At 45.8% G+C, this 19,024-nt stretch overlaps 1 protein-coding gene across 1 annotated transcript; it reads left to right on the forward strand.

Annotated features, from left to right (window-relative positions):
• Nucleotides 1-12,613: 12,613 nt before the first annotated feature.
• Nucleotides 12,614-18,404, forward strand: LOC136443187 (matrix metalloproteinase-16-like). The gene is made up of 8 exons (XM_066440326.1): nt 12,614-12,832; nt 13,209-13,440; nt 14,009-14,194; nt 14,695-14,896; nt 15,528-15,664; nt 16,322-16,446; nt 17,293-17,419; nt 17,830-18,404. Exons 1-8 carry the CDS (start codon nt 12,629-12,631, stop codon nt 17,985-17,987), a joined length of 1,371 nt encoding a protein of 456 aa, XP_066296423.1. The 5' UTR covers nt 12,614-12,628; the 3' UTR covers nt 17,988-18,404.
• Nucleotides 18,405-19,024: the final 620 nt, after the last annotated feature.

The raw sequence follows: 19,024 nt of genomic DNA on the forward strand, positions 1-19,024 counted from the left end.
GGCCCGACCGGGAAGTCTTTGAGAACGAAAAGTATGATATAAAAGACAGCAAAAACACAAAACGTACCCAAATTACCTAAAAGCTATTCTCCAAGCAGAGGCTTCGATCGAGAGGGGTAGTTTTGTCCGGGATTTTAACGTTCCTCTCCTCTCACCTCTGAGAGGAGAGGAACGTTAAAATCCCGGACAAAACTACCCCTCTCGATCGAAGCCTCTGCTTGGAGAATACCTAAAAGCATAGCTTGTACAAATTTATTGACACACACTTCGATTTTTCGTTTCCGCAAACAGCCCGGCCGGGCCCCGGACTGGAAATGTGACCCTAGCATTAGCGGAATGGGGGTAATAGTGGAACGGTGACCTCAGGTATGCCGTACAGGAGGGCCCAGAAATCAGACGACACCACCGGCTTGTCACAACAAACCTCTCCTTGTAACGAAGCTTGCCGGCCGAATTTCTTTTCCGCGCTGTCTCGTGTTTCCTGACACAATTGTGCGCCACAACTGTACCGTACTGCCAAACACCGGCGGCCTCGCCACAAAGTAAACGTGTGTGTACAATCCACGCTTGATACGGATCGCAACAATGGGTTCGGCCAGACAGTTTCGGGTGCGCTCATGTTGTGACTTAAGTGCTGCGGGTTTTCTGGTTCCCAGAGTGTGTGAAAAAGTGTTGGGTCTTGGGAAGTTGCACTCAGTGATACTGTGAACACGTGTGTAACAGTCTTCGGTTGTACCAGGGCGTCAATATCATCATCGGGTGCATCCAGACATGGCGATGTGTACTGATGTTGTGAGCTAAGTGCAAGTGATTCTGGTTTCCAGTTTCCAGGGCGTAAAGTGTTGGGAAGCCACACTCTATACCGTAGACGCGTGCGTACAGTCTTCGGTTGATAGCACCAGGGTGTAGCAACGCGTTCACGCAGACTGAGCGGCGTGTACTGATGTTGTGAGTTAAGTGCATTCGGTTTCCTGTTCCCAAAGTGTAAGGAAGTTACTATCTATACCATTGACGTGTGCGTGCAGTCCCCATACGACTCCGGTTGAAACGGTGGGTTCACGCAGACAGTGCAGTGTGTACCCATATTGTGAGTCGGGTTTTCTGTTCCAGGGCGTTACTTAATAAGTGTTGGGAAGCTACAATGTCTACGCAAACCCGTGCGTGCAGTCTTCGGTTCATACGTACCAGGGTGTAACAACCGCGTTCTTTCAGACATTGCGGTGTGGACTCATTTTGTGAGTCGGGTTTCCGGTTTCCAGATTGCTAAGACGTCTTGTGAAGTTACACTGAGATCTACGCCGTGAACGCTTGTGTGCAGTCTTCACTTCATACGGCGGCTCCGGGTGCAGCAAAACGCGCTCAGACGGACCGGCGTGTTCTGATGTTGTTGTGGTTTCCTGTATCCCATAGCGTTACGAAGAGTTAGGAAGTTACCAGTCGTGTGTATAGCAGCCTTCCCTTCATTAGAGTCAGGGTTTGACAACACAATCACCCAGACAGTGCGGTGTGTGCTGATGTTGTGAGTCGCGTGTTGGGTTTCCCGTGCCGGTGCGCTGTCGGCAGGCTTCAGACGGGCGGCGTCGGCACCTGTTACGAGTGGGACGCGCGACCTTGGTCGGACAAGGACAAGCCACTTACTCCAAACACTCACTCATCATTCTTCTCGGTGGACCCAAGATCACTTCCTCAAGGCAGCGGCGCGGTCGGTTAACTGGATTCTTTGGAGGAGTACTATTTCTTCTAGTTGGAGACTAAAAATTTATTCCGACACGTCGTTTTCTCCAAACACTCACTCATCATTCTTCTCTGTGGGCTCAAGATCACTTCCTCAAGGTCAGCGGCGTGGTCGGGACACTGGATTCTTTGGAGGAGTACGATTTCTTCAAGTTGGAGACTAAAAGACACGTCGTTTTCTCCAAACACTCACTCATCATTCTTCTCAGTGGACTCAAGATCACTTCCTCAAGGCAGCGGCGGGGTCGGTTAACTGGATTCTTTTGACGATTACGATTTCTTAACGTCCTTGGTTAGAGCCTGAGAGAAAAAAAAAACTATTTTCAAGCGGCTCAAGATCGCTTCCACAAGACCGCGTGAGACGGCGGCGTTGCCGGAAGACTGGATTCTTGTGTGGAGTACAATGTGTATTAATTAGAGAAAGACAGAAAAACACTATTTTCAAGCGACTGAAGATCGCTTTCTCAAGGCAATGCGCTATCGCAACACCGGATTTTTTGTGGAGTACTATGTCTTCTAGTTAGAGAGGAGAAAAACACTCTTCTCAGTCGACTAAAGATCGCTTACGCGAAACTCAAGACTGTGCAAGGCGACGGCATTTCGGGAGTTCTTTTGTGGATTACTATTTTTGTCCTGTGATAGACAAAGAGATGCAGTTCTGTGGAAGGATAGCGGTGGTGAGCTGGATGTTTGTCGGATGGTGTGCGGCGGTCCCAGCAGCGGTGCCAGCCGTGGTATGTGGATTCCTTGTTTCCTGTTGGTTCTGTCAACCTTTTTAGCTTACTTTTAACTCGCCATGGTTCGAGGCAAACCTTTCCGGTCTTTTTATGATGGTCTCCTTTTCCACCAGACGGCGACCGCCGAGCGACCGTACAGCGACCAAAATTTTGTTTGTGTGACCCTTAATTTTTCTAATTAAAGAAACAACGGTGAATAGAAGTTTGATTAAAAAAACAACAAAACACACAAAACGTTTTTTTTTTAAATACAATTCTTCATCTATGAAATCTGAGCGACCGTACAGCAACCAAAATTAGATTTGTGTGACCGTTCATTTCTATAATTGGAATATGATACAAGATGTAAAATCATGATTGAAAAGACAACAAAACGTTTTTTATAAAATCGTTCTTTATCTATTGAACTTTTTGAGCGATGTACTAAATCTTTGGTCGCCCAGCGGTCGCTGAACAGTCTCTGTGAAAAGACGATGTAATTCAAGCCTGTGGCTCGTGCGCAAGCCTGCACACATATGCCCAAAGGCGGCACCGGATAATGTCTATCACTAAAGCCCCATTTGCACTGTCTGGAGAAAGGTGAGCGCCCAAAATTGTTTCCGTCTGGCCTTTAACTCTTTAGAAGAGGCTCATGCTTGTGAGTGTATTCAATTCCGTATGGTTTCCATACTTCCATTTTTTGCCTAATGTAAAGCCCCTGTCACACTTGTGCGTATATACAAGTCCGCATGAGTTGCGTATTAACATATTTTTGTTTTAGGTTAAGTTTGCAGCCGAAGAAGTAATTTCTTAGGCTCGATCACTAGGCTGCACAACGGTGGGTCAAAGTAGAAAAACAACTCTTTCCCCGCAAACTTTACTTAAACCACCAAAAATGTTAATGCGCAACACACGCGCCCTTGAATATACTTACAAGTGTGACAGGGCCAAAAATGTCAATACGTAACTCATGTGGACTCAGGGCCCTATCACACCTGCGCGTATATTCAAGTGCGCATGAGTGCGCATTAGCATTTTTTGCTTTAAGTAAGGTTTGCGGGAAAGAAGTTGTTTCTACTTTGACCCACCGTTGGCGCATGGCAGCCTAGTTATCGAACAAAAAATTACTTCTTCGGCTGCAAACTTAATCTAAGCCCAAAACATGTTAATACGCAACTCCTACGGACTTGTATATACGCATACGTGTAAAGAGGGCTTTTACACAAATCTGTTTTACACATATGCCCAAAGGCGGCACCGGATTCCGTGTATCACTAAGGCCCATTTTCAATGTCTGGAGAAGGAAGAGCATCCAAAATGGGGAGGGGGGGTGTACTCACAATTGTGCGTATTTCAAGTCCACATGAAGTTACGGATTGACATTGGGGGGGGGGGGCTTATATGTAAAGTTTGCAGAGATTAACCTGTTTATACCTTTGACCTACTGCTGTACCGCGTGTTTACGTATACCAAACCGTGTTTTTTTCGGCCGCAAAGTTGACCTTAGACAAAAATATCAATACGCAACTCATACGGACGTCAATGTACGCACTCGTGTCAACAAGGCTCACAATGAGAGCTTTTTCTTTTTTTTACTTCGGTTTTTGACAGACAAGAACGACGTGGGACTGCACTCAAGTTTTATAACTTATATTAACAGTGACACGTACAGACAACAACATACCCATTTTAATTTTTATACACCTGGGCGAAGTGAGGAAGGTCGTGTAAAGTGCCTTCCCCAAGGGCACAACATCGGTGGCGTCAGGGAGATTTGAACTCGGGACCTCTTGGTTCTGAGTGGAACATCCTGCCGTTACGCTTACGCCGTTACGTTACGCCACACGACCCCACAACACCATCCTACAGTTCTGAACTGTTGAGGATTTTGGTCACCCAGTGGCCTGTGCCTCGCTGGGTAGGTACATATAAACAGTCAGTAGTAAACTGAGTGTCTGACATTTGTAGGTATGGTTCAAAAGACTACAAAGCTTACAAAGCGCACTTATCTACCAACGAAAATAATTTGTATTATTGGTATTGGATTCTGATTAGTTTCTCAGCAAGTCAACAAAGCTGACAATTAAACTCGTTTGAATTACCAGTGAGAGTTTTAGTGGGGTAACATAAGCGACCCTGACCGTGACAGTAATTGTGACTTGTTCTTGCCGAGGTGACGAGAGGTGAGGGTGAAGTATTAGCCTGGTATTGAATTTGTTGTCTCTAACGTGACGTTCGGTGCCTCGATAGAGGTAAGATAAACTCTGTAGACACGTGGAACACTTGTAACTTGTTCTTGGCGAGGTGACGAGAGGTGAGGGTGAAGTATTAGCCTGGTATTAAATTTGTTGTCTCTAACGTGACGTTCGGCGCCTCGGCGGAGGTAAGATAAACTCTGTAGACACGTGGAACACTTGTAACTTGTTCTTGACGGGGTGAGGGTGAAGTATTAGACTAGTATTAAATTTGCTGTCTCTCGCGGTTCTGCGCCTCGGTGGAGGTAGTGTAAACAGCCGTGACACCAGGTAAACTGTGTGGACACGTGGAACACTTGTAACTTGTTCTTGACGAGGTGACGAGAGGTGAAAATGAAGTATTAGCCTGGTATTAAATTTGTTGTCTCTAACGTGACGTTCGGCGCCTGGGTGGAGGTAGTATAAACAGTCGTGACACCAGTAAACTCTGAGGACACGTGCAACTTATTCTTGGCAAGATGACGGTAAGGGGAGGGGGCAGGGCGGCCCCCGTTTGCTCAGCCATCGTAACTGTGTTATAGCCTCCTTAGCAGGCCCTATCAGGCGGGCTTTTTTTTAAATTTTGGGCTTAATTTTTTTTATGGCATTAGAGTTCTATGTTGTTCAGTCTCGAGGCCGTTCGTGACCCTTGCAGTGGCGAACAGTTCAGCAAGTCCCCTTGCTGTTTCAGGGGTATGTTTTTACAGAGAGGGGTTGCTAGCCCTTCTCCTTAAACGTCCTCAATCACGGGACCCCCATGTTATGTCCCTTCCGAAAGACGGGTGCAGCCCCAACTGAGATGCCCTTCCCAGGAATCAGTAACCGGAGTCTCTCAGTTACAAACCAATTGGAATCAGGAGCTCAATTGTGATAATATGCTATCAGATAAAATCTACCATATGACCTACCCCCCACCCCCGCCCAAAAGTTAGCCTCGTACAGACCTCGTAGAGCCTGCGAATAAGGCTACTGGTGGTAGTGTTCTGCCTAGCGTAGGGTTACAGATTGCCCGTTTCACACAGAAAAGTTTTGTCTGTCAGCAGTTTGAGTCCCGCTGACACGAATGCGGAGAAGGCAGTTTTAGAGGATTGTTTACCAGTCTGGTAGTCTCTTCCCAAGGTTGGGTGGCGGCCGTGGTGAGTGCAGGCTAGCACTTGGCAGAAATCAATCGACAAGACACTAAATCTTTAAGCAGGTTTTAGTCAGCTGTTACGTATGGCACGGATTATGCGGAGATACTGCAGTTTTAGAGCATTGTTTATCAGTCGTGTAGTCTCAACCCAAGCCCAAGGTTGGGAGGCGGGTGGGCTACCACTTGACATCATTCACTCGCGCAGAGAATGCTGTAAACCCAGTAGGTTTACAGCATTGTTTATCAGTCTTGTAATCTCTACCTAAGGTTGGGGGCGGCAGGGCTACCCCTTTCACTCGACAAGACGCTAAATCTTCAGACAGGTTTTAGTCAGCTGTAACGTATGACAGGGATTGTGCGGAGAGGACAGGTTTTAGTCAGCTGTAACGTATGACAGGGATTGTGCGGAGAGGACAGTTTTAGAGCATTCTTTACAAGTCTGGTAGCCTCTCCCCAATGTTTGGAGGCGGCTGGGGTAAAAGTACAGGGCTGAGGCTACCACAGAAATCACTCAACAAGACACTAAATCTTCAAACAGGCTTTAAAGTATGGCACGAACTGTAATTGCGAGGAGAAGACAGTTTTACAGGATTATTTACCAGTCTGGTAGTCTCAACCCAAGGTTTGGTGGCGGCTGGGGTAAAAGTGCAGGCTAGCACTTGGCAGAAATCAATCGACAAGACACTAAATCTTAAAACAGGCTTTAGTCAGCACTGATTGTGCGGAGAAGACAGTTTTAGAGCATTATTCATCAGTCTGGTAGTCTCAACCCAAGGCTGGGAGGCGGCTGGGGTAAAAGCGCAGGCTACTACTTGATAGAAATCACTCAACAAGACACTAAATCTTCAAACATAGTCATCTGTTACATATGGCACGAATTGTATTTGTGAGGAGAAGGCAGTTTTACGGGATTATTTACCAGTGAAGTAGCCTCAGCCCAAGGCCGTTGGGAGGCGGCTAGGGTGAAAGTGCATGTTACCGCTTGACAGAAATCACTCAACGAAACACTAAAATCTTCAGAGAGGCTTTAGTGAGCTGTTACGTACCGGGCACGGATTGTACGGTGAAAACAGTTTTAGAGCATTGTTTACAAGTCTGGTAGTCTCAACCCAAGGTTTGGTGGCGGCTGGGGCAAAAGTGCAGGCTACTACTTGACAGAAATCACTCAACAAACACTAAATCTTCAGACACGTTTTAGTCAGCTGTTACGTATGGCACGGGTTATGCGGAGATACTGCAGTTTTAGAGCATTGTTTATCAGTCGTGTAGTCTCAACCCAAGCCCAAGGTCGGGAGGCGGTGGGCTACCACTTGACATCATTCACTCGTGCAGAGAATGCTGTAAACCTAGTAGGCTTGTAATCTCTACCCAAGGTTGGGAGGCGACAGTGCTACCACTTGACAGCATTCACTCGACAAGATACTAAATCTTCAGACAGGATTAAGTCAGCTGTTAATTACGCATGACAGGGCTTGTGCGTAGAGGACAGGTTTAGAGCATTCTTTACAAGTCTGGTAGCCTCAACCCAAGGTTGCGAGGCGGCTGTGGTGAAAGTGCAGGATACCACTTGACAGCATTCACTCGACAAGACACTAAATCTTCAAACAGGCTTTAGTCAGCACGGGTTGTGCGGAGAAGACAGATTTAGAGCACCGTTTAGTCCTGTAGTCTCAACCCAAGGTTGGGATGCGGTTGTGGTGAAAATACAGGCTACCACTTGACGGAATTCACTTAACAAGACACTAAAACAGGTTTAAATCAGCTGTTACGTATGGCACGGATTGTGCGGAGAGGACAGTTTCAAAGCATTGTTTACCAGTCTTGTAGTCTTTACCCAAGGTTGGATGACGGCTGGGATGGAAATAGAAATTGCTTGTACTGCTAGCAATCGCTCAGAAACGCAAAAATCGTCGTATTTGTCCCAGTCAGCTGTTGTGTATGACTTCTCGACTTAACTTGACAGGAAATTCAGTTTTCCCCCTGTATTTCGGGGTTCATTGAAACAATATGGGAGCAAAGTACAGTGTCAGTGTGGTTTGTACAAAAGCAACGAAAGGTTAAATACGTTGAACCTAGAGGCTATCACTTGTCACAAGTAGCTCACGAAGGCACGAAATCCTCGCATATGTCTTATTCAGCTGTATGACTTCTCGACTTGACTTCTAGACAGGAAAATCAGTTTCACATCTGTCGTTGAAGCGTCATTGAAACAATATGGGAGCAAGCCGCAGTGTCAGTGTGGTTTGTATAAAAGCAACGATTTGTTGACAGTAGAGGCGATCACTTGTCACAAGTAGCTCATGAAGGCACGAAATCCTCGCATTTGTTTAATCAGGCTGTTATGTATGACTTCTCGACTTCACTTCTACACAGGAAAAAACAGTTTCACCTCTGTCGTTGATGCGTTATTGAAACAATATGGGAGCATTACACAGTCTCGGGGTATTTGGAGGAAAACTACGCTTTGTTGCCAATATAGGTTACCAGTTGGCAGACGGGTCTGCCTATTTACCGGAATGCCCCGGAATGCCCCGGAATGTCCTTTTCGCACCGGAAATAGCAAAGGCACAAAATCCTCGCATTAGTCAGCTGTTATGTATGACTTCTTGGCTTGACTTCTACTCAGGAAAAACCAGTTTCACTACTGTCCTTCACTTGAAACAATATGGGAGTATACACTGCGTCAGTGTAGTTTGTACAAGAGCTACGCTTTGTTGACATTAGAGGTCATGTTGACAATAGAGGCTACCAGTTGACACTAATCGTCCGGCAAGACACTAAATCCTGAAATAGGTTTTAGTCAGCTTCTTCGCGATGTTAACCAGGCGTGTATCTCGTGATCGTCAAAGTCAGTTTTCCTGCGCGCTGTCTTTCCTGGAACAATTCGCGATCAAAGTCCATGCCAGTTTAACTTGCGGGCGATTGCAGGGCAACTTTCTGTTCAGACAGACGTCGAGACACACATTCAGATTTATCAATCACTTGGGACATTCATGATTTTGGCATTTTGTAACGTCTGACGTCACAGGTTAAACAATCAATCAGAGATGCTGGATGTGGCCCTTTCAGTACAATAGACGAAAACATCACTGCAGCACTGAAGGTCATGCTGCATTGCATACTTCGTTTATTGGGAACTGGATAAACAGACACACAAACGAACAGACACACACACATACATATACACAACCAGAGAAACATCGGGGTTAAAAAAAAAGCACAAAAAAACTTATACACACACGCACCACACACGCACGCACTCACACACACACACACACACACACACACACACGCGCGCACACACACACAAACACACACACACACACACACACACAGTTACACTCACACACACACACACAAACACAAACACGCAAACACACAAACACACACACAGGGCTAGAAACTATATTTCACTCGTATCTCCAAGCAGATGTTTGGCCAGAATCATGACGTCTTCTGACTGCCAGGCTGCCAATCGCCGCAATGTCAGAAAAGGCCGGGTATAGTCAGAAAACGTTATGAGTCCCCCCAACATCTGCTTGGACGCTAACTTCACTCCCCCGTGGGGCGAAGTAACAACTACGCGGTGTGTTTTCCACCCAGCTGTTCTATCGCGTCTCTACCAATTAGGGAGAACCCGGTCTGTAATACTTCCACCGGGCCCATGGAGCGGTTAATGTAGGGCGAAGGTTATGTCGATTAACGAGCTCTGGGTGGAACTCGGCTCAGTACGATACAACTGTTACACATTGTCGACCAGTTAGGCCACTTTGAGTTGATTGTATGGATCACATCCGCATGCCCATCAATTTTCGTCGGTCCACCCAAAACCGTACCTGAAAGGTGAGCATATATATATATGCTGCAACTAGCAACAAAAAATATAAGAAAACTGATACCAATGTCGTAGAATGCCAAAGTCAATTCCAAGTCAAAGAAGAAGATGTCATAGAAAAAATGTATAAAATCTATTGTTCCGTATACCATACTCTGGGTGTTTAGTCGTCTGATCAACCTTCCTGATCACTTAGATTTCATCATAATGGCAACTTTTTTGATCCAACGTTTTGTCGCACGCTTGCGTCAGTTTTGGGGTGTCAAGAGGATGTCATTCATATAACTAAATCAACATGGCCGAACAGAGTATCAAAACACACGAAAGATAACAGTTACTCAAGAAACCATGGCTAGACTTGTAAACAGTCCGACGGCTCAGGTAGCGTTATCTACCTTTCGCCAGTGACTGAAACGTCTGACTATTTACAAATCTATCCGGTTGCTTGAGTAACCGTTATCTTAATGTATTTTGTTACCTGAATGCCTGAATTTTCATGGACATATGGAGGAATAGAAGGTTCTGATTTTAGACGGTTCAGTGGGAAAGAAAATGACCAAGACTTGGTGATACGTTCTAAACGAAAACTGAGACAACATAACGTAAATTCTGAAACACGTTTTAACTGTAATAGCCAACTTAAAATTAGCTCTTACCAACACAGATGAACTTTTACTCACATAACATAACGTAAGGTCTAGTGCGATGGTAAAATGCTCTCTCTCAAGGCCACTTTAAAATAACTCATAATCTGGAATTGGAAATAGGTGGAAAGGTAGGAAAGATTTTCAAGGTCAGATTTCTAAGAATAGCCGCTGCAATGGAAAGCTATCAGTTTACAGTTCTTAAGTGTTGATAAAGCTTTAAATGTCAGAGGTCGACAGCAGTCATGTCACAACAGCACTTAGTATGTCAATTAGGAAAACGTCCGCACAGATCTAGAACTTACAAACAAATACTTCGACAACGCAACGTAAGGTCTACCAGCTCTCTCAACGCCACTATAATTCAAAAGAGGTAAATAAAGCGTGTTAAGAAATGTTTGCAAGGTTGTATTTCTTGGTTCCTCTAAGAATATCTGCTCTACTCAAATGTGTGTCAAGGCTCCCCATGTCACAACATTATTGCAATTAGAACATGTCGACAACATCCGCACAGATCTAGCACTAAGATATCCCGGCGGGAGCTTCAAATGGACGGATTTAGATCCCTCGCGTTTGTAACCGCATCGCAGGTCAAAGGAACGTAAATATACTTAGTTGCAGACACTTAAAGACAATGGACCTTTCAGTAAGTCTTGGTCTTAAGTTGTTTGGCATTAAGGCTGCAGTTACTAAGCAATACATTCACCTGTGCACATGCACTGCATATGAGGGTAGAGGGCATCTGAGGTAATCTCCAAGCAGATGTAAGGTTCCAGCTAATTCCCATTATTTACTGTCAGTTCTTACATAGCTTGTAAAACTGGTGTCTAACGTGGATCCGAGAGTCCGAGTTCGATCCTAGGGTCGGACACAGTTCGGATATGCTGTAAGGGATTGCACCCGTCACTTCTGATGATGACGTAAAGCCGGCGGCGTCGTGTATGAGGGAGCTTTGGGCAAAAGCCTCAAGCGTCAAATCTATGCACGTAAAAGAACCCAACACACTTATCGAGAAGGGGTGACCCGGTGTGCTTGACCCAAAACGTGAGCCGTGGCGAAGCCTCTTTACGTACCACTAGCTACTTGAAAAAGCATCAGACTTCACCTCAATTGAGGATGACTTTTTCTCACAGTCATTTCTGAACAGATGTCCTCGTTCAAGGTTCAAGGTTTTCTCACAGTGCGCCTGAATGAAAACTTATGATGGCCAAACTACCCTGGCAAAATTATTCTCTCTTCCGTCAGCGTTGTTAGCCTAGTAGAGACCATGGTTTACCGGTTAAACAGACCAAAACAAACGATCGAAAACATGCCTGAAATAGCGACTACCTGCCCGCCACGGTGCTGAGTGTAGCGCCGCACGCACCAAAGGGCCGGTCTGCATATTTCACGCCCCATTAACAAAGGAGACACAACAAAGCACGGGCAGGTGTGCGGGCATCGGGTAGCTTTCTGGGGGAAGGTCACTGAACTCGGCTCCTTCACTGTTGAGAAAGACGTTTAAACATTATTATATTTAAGGTTCGTTCGTTTTAAATATGCATCGCTAACAGTCATATATTGTAAAAACACAACATTAATTCAGCCTTCGAGCTGTGATTGTAGTGATATGAAGTTGTGTTCTCAATAAAGCCTTTACTACTATATCATGATAATTAAGATTCGAGCTCTGATCCTTTAGAAAGCCACCCACAAAGCGAACTAGTCGGTGTGGGTAATCTGCAAGCAGATCTATAGGTTGCATAAAGACCGTATCAAACTGGCAGAGGAAGTACGTTTTGCATTACAAGCTCCTTCTTCCAGTTGGATACGGTCCTTGCAATCCATTGGGTCTGGTTGGAGACTAGGTGTGGGCTTGAATAAAGGGAACTATGCGACTAGAGCGTCTTTTCTGAAGATGTGGCGTGAGTGTGTACGGTTGGCTTGAGGTTGTCCACTACTATATACCTGCTATAATAAATTTTGTTCAAACTTTAAATTCAGATAAACAAAATATACAAAACAGAAACAAGAAAATACAGTTGTACATACACTGACAAATGAATAACTTGCGGCAATAATCAACTGAGCTTAAAAAACAAGGTATGGCGATTCCCACTTCTTGTTGTGTTTACATATTTTGTTCTGACGTGTTGCAATATTTTTCTCTAATCTGTATATATACTTGACAAAGGCGATAAATCTTTGGACGGATAGATTATTTTATGTTTGCTCTAAACATAATAAATATGATTTTAATACAGGACGAGTCAGCATCTATGGTCTACTTAAACAAGTACGACTGGATATCCAACGGCGTTCGGCCCACAGGCGGACCCGGTACCGCCCACGAGATGAGGCGGCTCGGCTTGCGGGGTCCAGACAGCACCGGCCCCGCCCGCGTGCTGAGGAGGCCCCGGTGCGGCGTGGCGGATGTAGAAAACCCCGGGTCTTCAGACGTGCGGTGGCCCAGGACCGACCTGACCTACAAGATCAGCTACTACACCGCCGATCTCACCAGGGAGGAGGTGGACATAGCGATCGCTGATGCCTTCGGGGTACGTCATAAATGTATGCATGTCACATTCAGCAATGCTTTACATGGGAGAAATCTCACTACTACTGTAGTAATAGCACATATACTGTACAGAAAGTGCGAATTAATAATGTTGACAAGTGGAAAAAATGGCTATTTTAAGAACTGCTACGCCGAGACCCAGGATCGAAACCGGGAAAGGTATCCTTGTCGGAGCTGCACCATCTTTTGGAAGAGACGACAAATGGGGGTCCCGTGTTCGAGGAGGTGCCTCGAGTGCGTTACAACAGCCTCATTACTCACATGGGTACCTACTGGCTGTAATAATACAACTTGGTGAATAATACAATCTACTCTTTTTGGCTTATATGATATATAGTTCTTACATCCCTATCCAGCTGTGGGAGTCCGTCTCCTCGCTGCGCTTCACGCGCACGTTCGGCACCGCGGACATCGACATCTCCTTCGTGTACGGCGACCATTTCCACGACCAGGACCCGTTCGACGGGCCGTCCACGGCGGCAGGCGGCGGCAGCCTGGCCCACGCCTTCCCGCCCGACATCGACTCCGACTTCCGGGGGGACGTCCACTTCGACGACTCCGAGACATGGACCATGGACAAGAAGGAAGGTTGGGATTTTTCGTGCGCGTCTCTCTCTGTCCCTGTTTCTCTCTGTCTCTCTGCGTGTCTGCCTCTCTATGTGTCTGTGTCTGTCCGTCTGTCTCTCTGTCTGTCTCTCTCCCTCTCTCTCTCTCTCTCTGTCTGTCCCTGTTTCTCTCTGTCTGTGAGTGTGTGTCTCTCTCTCTTTCTCTCTGTCTGTCCCTCCCTCCCCCTCTCTCTCTGTCCACGTACAGACTTTAATTTGATAGTATCGGCCTAACGCCATAGCTTCTTTTTCACTTTCAACTCCAGTGGAGTGAAGTATTCTCTTCTTTTCTTACTTCTTTACCTCTGTCTCTGTGTGTGTCTGTCTGCATGTGCATCTGTCTGCCTGTGTATTTGTCTGTCAGTATCATCGCCTGTCTCTCTGTCTGCTCTGTCTCTCTCTCTCTGTCTCTGTCTCTCTCTGTCTCTCTCTCTCTATATATCTCTATCTCTCTATCTCTCTCTCTCTCTCTCTCTCTCTCTCTCTCTCTCTCTCTCTCTCTATTAGTCAAGTCAAGTCTCTTACGTCTCTTTATTTGTTTCCTGCCACAGGTATAAACCTGTACCAGCTTGCTGTACACGAGATCGGCCACAGCCTCGGCCTGAGCCACTCCACGCAGCACAACTCCGTCATGTACCCATACTACCACGGGCTCCGACGTCACTTCCGGTTGCATCCGGACGACATCCGGCACATCCAGCGGCTGTACGGTCCTCCCCGAGTAGACACGATCGACAGTAAGGCACGCCTGTTTGTTTATTTGTTTTATTGTTTTGTGCTAAATGATAACCAGTAATCTACCTCAAGGTGTAACGCATTAGTTGTGTACAGTAAGGAGAAGCTGCGTAAGACTAAACTTTAAGGTTTGATAAACTCACAACGGGATGGACTCTTATCAATAAGTGTGCAGGGTTCTTTGAAGTGCTCGAGGTGCGGCTCTCCTCAACTGACAGAGGCCTCTGGCTTTACGACGCATCCGAAAGGACTTCCCTAACCAAAGATAGGTACTCATTTTCACAAGAGTAGAGTGAGCCAATAGGCGCAGAGTGTCTTTTCAGACACAACATTGTGCCAGTTGACTCTCGTCTCCGGTCACATATAGGCTGCAGTACTATCGTGGATGACTAGTCAGCGCTTCAGAACGGCCGAGGTGCAGAGATCCAATAGAAACATAACTTTCTGACAGAAATAGTTTAAAGGTTGCCTGCGGAGTCTGACTCTGATCTGCTTTATCCAGATCGTCGCGGTTCGGGTCCCACGTACGACACCCGGGCGGCTTACACCACGGGGCCCTGCCGGTGCCCGCTCGGGGTCCCGGACCTACGCGAGGAGCCGGCCGGGGTCCCCGACACTCCCGGCAAGCCGCACATCTGCACCGCTGCGACTCACATCGACACCATCGCCCGCATGGGCACAGAGACGTGGGTCTTCAAAAACAGGTAGCTATCACCTCCGTGAAAAGGGAGGTATCGTTTTGGTGTGTTTGTCTGTCTGTTTGTCGGTCTGTGTGGGTAAGTCTTGAAAAGACAAAGCTCAAGGTCGATTTTAGGCATTCTTGCGGCTTTCCTTTGTACTACAGCAAAACTTTTGCAGGTCACATCCACACAATCGCCCGTAAGACATGGGTTTTCAAAAACTAGTAGTTTGTCTTCAAAACAGGTAGTTATTCTTTCAAAAAAGGCATTTATTCATTGAACAAAGGCTTGAAAACATGTGCACAGAGACAGGGGTCTTCAAAAACAGAAATATTTCATTCACTAATTGGTTTAGCTGTGAGACCGGGACGGGGGGCAATATCAACTTCCAACGACCTTTGACCTATTGCTGACGTCACACTTGCAGAGAAGTGGCGTGTTTAGAGCGATTTGGTCAGACAGCTGGATAAGACTCATTTCTCTGTAATTATCGGACACTTCTAATAAATAGATAAATAAATCGGACGTATGCACGACTATCACACGAATGTCCTCAAGTTTCGACTAATGTGACCAGGTTCATGTTCAGTGTACCCTGAGCGATTTTCTGTTTACTTCGCTTCCTTCAAGGACATCCCTTTGGTTTGATTGACAGGTATTTCTGGCGAGGGCCTGACGGGAAGAACGGCCCTTACGTCATCAGTGAGTACTGGCGGGGGCTATCTGGCTACGCGAGCCACATCGACGCCATCTACCAGCGGGACACCGACCAGAAGGTGCTCATCTTTCAAGGTACCCGCTCACGTCTGTCTGTCTGTCTGTCTGTATGTCTGTCTGTCTGTCTGTCTGTTTGCTTGCTTGGTTCGCATAACCGATAAACCACGTTGAGGCGTTTCCAGTATGTTGCGCAGAAGTTTCTAATTTTCCTAGGTACCCATTCACGCTTGTTTTTGTTGTGGATCTTTTTTGTTCTTTCGCATAACCGGTAAACACGTTGAGGCGTAACATACCAGTTGTGGAACAGTAAGTACACGCTGCGTAAGACCGGACTGTATGTCTAAGCCACCCACCGTCTCATGTTTGTTGAAAAAAGGTTGGTTTTTTATTTCTTTATTCATCTTCAGACAAGTGGGTAGCCCCATTCAACTTATTTGAAGTTGATTTCCAAGGGGGCCCACTAAATAAATAACAAAAACGAATCGTGTTACATTCAGTGAGACAACCAGAGGACAACAAACAATAAAAGTTGATGTGCCCTGATATGTAGATGGCCTCATTGACCATGACTCCTCTCGTGAAGTAGTTCTCTTCAGTGTCTACTGTCTATAGATCTAGTGCTTTGAGGTTGCCCAAAGTGACAGTGTGGCCAAGCCTGATCATACAATGTTATGTATAATGCCATGCAAGTTCAGAACCGATCTTCCAACCATCTTTGTCTTTTTCCAACAGGACGCCACTATTGGGTTTTCCACGTGAATAAACTCGAGAGCGGTCCTCACCCCATTTTCACCTTAGGGCTGCCCAACTACGTGGACGCCGTGCTGACGTGGAACGGGAAAACCTACTTCTTCAGGGTCAGTATCCATTAACACCCCCCCCCCCCAAATCGACTAGAGGCTGCGACCGTGCTGCGACCGCTCAGCGACCAAAGATTTGACGGATCACTCAACGAATTTCATACATAAAGACCGATCTGTTTTAACGTTTATAAGTTTTTTGTCTTCTAAATGATACTTTTATATCTTGCAAATATTTTAGTTAATAAATCAAGGTTACACAAATCCGCTGTCGACCGCCGTCTATTGCAATTTTACGTAGACAGAGTTTCAATAGAGAGGGATCCCACATATTCACTGCTTGCATACTTTCTCACTAAAGTGTTATTTCAAGTTGAGAAGAATCAGAGGACTGATCAAAAACTTTCTTACGCTTAGCTTTGGGTACGGAAATAGCGTATACTATTTTGTAACAGTATTCTATACTTACCTCCGAGCAGGAGGTTCACCTTTGACGGAGGTACTGTTCTGGGTTGTTTTTGTGTGTTCACATCTTTAACTCAAGATCCTTTTTGATGGATTTGTTTGAATTTTGGTATTTGTGTACAGTGTAGTTATTGAGGTTCCGAAGAATAATGGAGATTTTGGGCCCCTGGCGGTATGTTTAGGCACTGCAACATTACAGGCCGACACCCCTTCCTGAAAATAATGCAGCTGGTCTGTACAGCTGGTCTGCCTACTTCCATGGAATGGGGGCGACCGAATAGCCCCTCACGGGCGGGAGATAGCTAGGATTCATTAAGAGAAGAATGGAAGAATCATTTAAACCAGTGAGGGCTAGGGCTATTGGATTAAGAAATTCACAAAATATTTCACTTAGAATATTTAACGAAGGTATGAAATGTTCGTCTTCTTCCGTTGTAGGGGAGACGCTATTGGCTGTACGACGAGAAGGAGAGGCGGCTTGACTCGCGGACTCCCAAGCCCATCCGCAGGACGTGGAAGGGCCTGCCGCATGACGGGCTGGACGCTGCAATTCGGCACGACGACGGTAGGTGGCGTTGTCTCAAAGGGAATGACGGCAACCCATGACTGTTTCAGGAGAAACGACTGTAATATCCAAGCAGATGTTGGGAGCCAAATTATTAAATTGTCCTAGCTCTCCGTTTCTGTTGCAAACGGCCTCAATGCAATATAGTGCGATGCAATACAATACAATACAAGACAATACCATATAAGATGACCTATCATTAACTAAACATGACTCTATTTCTTTCTTATCAAATCTGTAGGATGCCATCTGAAACAGTGAGCTGGTTGATCAATAAAAATGACTTGTCTAACCTCTTTCTTAATGACCCCAATGAAAACGTCCAGCAGGCCGATTTGCCTTTTTTTTTCGTGAACGAACAAAGGTTCAAACGAACAAACAAACAAATAAATAAACCTGTGTGTTTTCAGGATCGCTGTATTTCTTCAACGGAGACCAGGTGTACAGAATGGACGAGCAGGAACTGGAGGTGACCCGGGGGTACCCCAGGGTAGCAGCCTTGGACTACTTCCATTGTCCGCCGCCTGCAAGCGAAGACCACAGAGAATTCCGCTTCCCGGCGCCTTGACAAACAACCTGCGGCTAGTTCAAGTTCAGATGATTCCTGTACCTTATGGTGTATAGATAGGCAGCAAAACGATCCATGACTAGACGATAGATGGGCTACATGCATACAATTTGTCCCAAGTATGCAAATGAGATACATTTTCATGATGCAAGTAATACATCACATTTATACAAATTAGGTATTCATAACATTTGCTGATGATTATAAGAAACCGTTTAGCTTATCCCAAGTATGCAAATAAGGGTAGCAACCTTTGACTACTTCCACTGTCCGCCGCCTGCCAGCGAAGACCACAGAGAATTCCGCTTCCCGGCGCCTTGAAGAACAGACCTGCGTCTAGTTCAAGTTCAAGTTTTTCACTCATGTACCTTATGGTGTATTGGCAGCGCCCATCTCCATTCCCCTTGGGCCACACAGCATTACCAAATATCACAGAAATTTCAGCCTCTCGGCGCCTTGACGACCAAACCTGCCGCTTGTTCAACTTCAAGTTCTTCCCATATCATATGGTGCATGGGGTGGCGCACATCTCCATGTCCCTTGGGCCACACAGTTGTAGAAGCTTTAAAATAGGGGCGAGTCCATCGGCATGCTATGTTTTCGACTACAATACTCTCTCGCCCTGGCAAAGCTCACAGACGAACGAACCTGCAGCTAGTTTAAATTTAAGTTCTTCCCACATGTTCCCGTGTTTCATTCATATGCAGTATAGCGCATAGGGCAGCGCCTATCTTTGTTTACTTAGCCCTCGGGCAACACAGCAAACACCAGTTCACAGTGTTTAATTTTCATACTCTTTCGCATTTGCAGAGCTGACTGAGAATTCCGCTTCCAGACACCTCGATGATCATAAAAAAACCAGTCTATCTCAACTTCATTGCATAAGCATTCGTTTTGTATGTATTTGTATATACTTACTTCAAGTCGTATCATTATGCATTTGTATCATGATAATGATGTTTTGTACGTATCATTTTAAGTTGGACAGACGTCTGAAAAATTATGTATTCTGTTAAACTTGTTCTATTTACTGTATT

The sequence above is a fragment of the Branchiostoma lanceolatum genome, chromosome 10 (assembly GCF_035083965.1).
Source record: "Branchiostoma lanceolatum isolate klBraLanc5 chromosome 10, klBraLanc5.hap2, whole genome shotgun sequence".
Taxonomy (NCBI): Eukaryota; Metazoa; Chordata; class Leptocardii; order Amphioxiformes; family Branchiostomatidae; genus Branchiostoma; species Branchiostoma lanceolatum.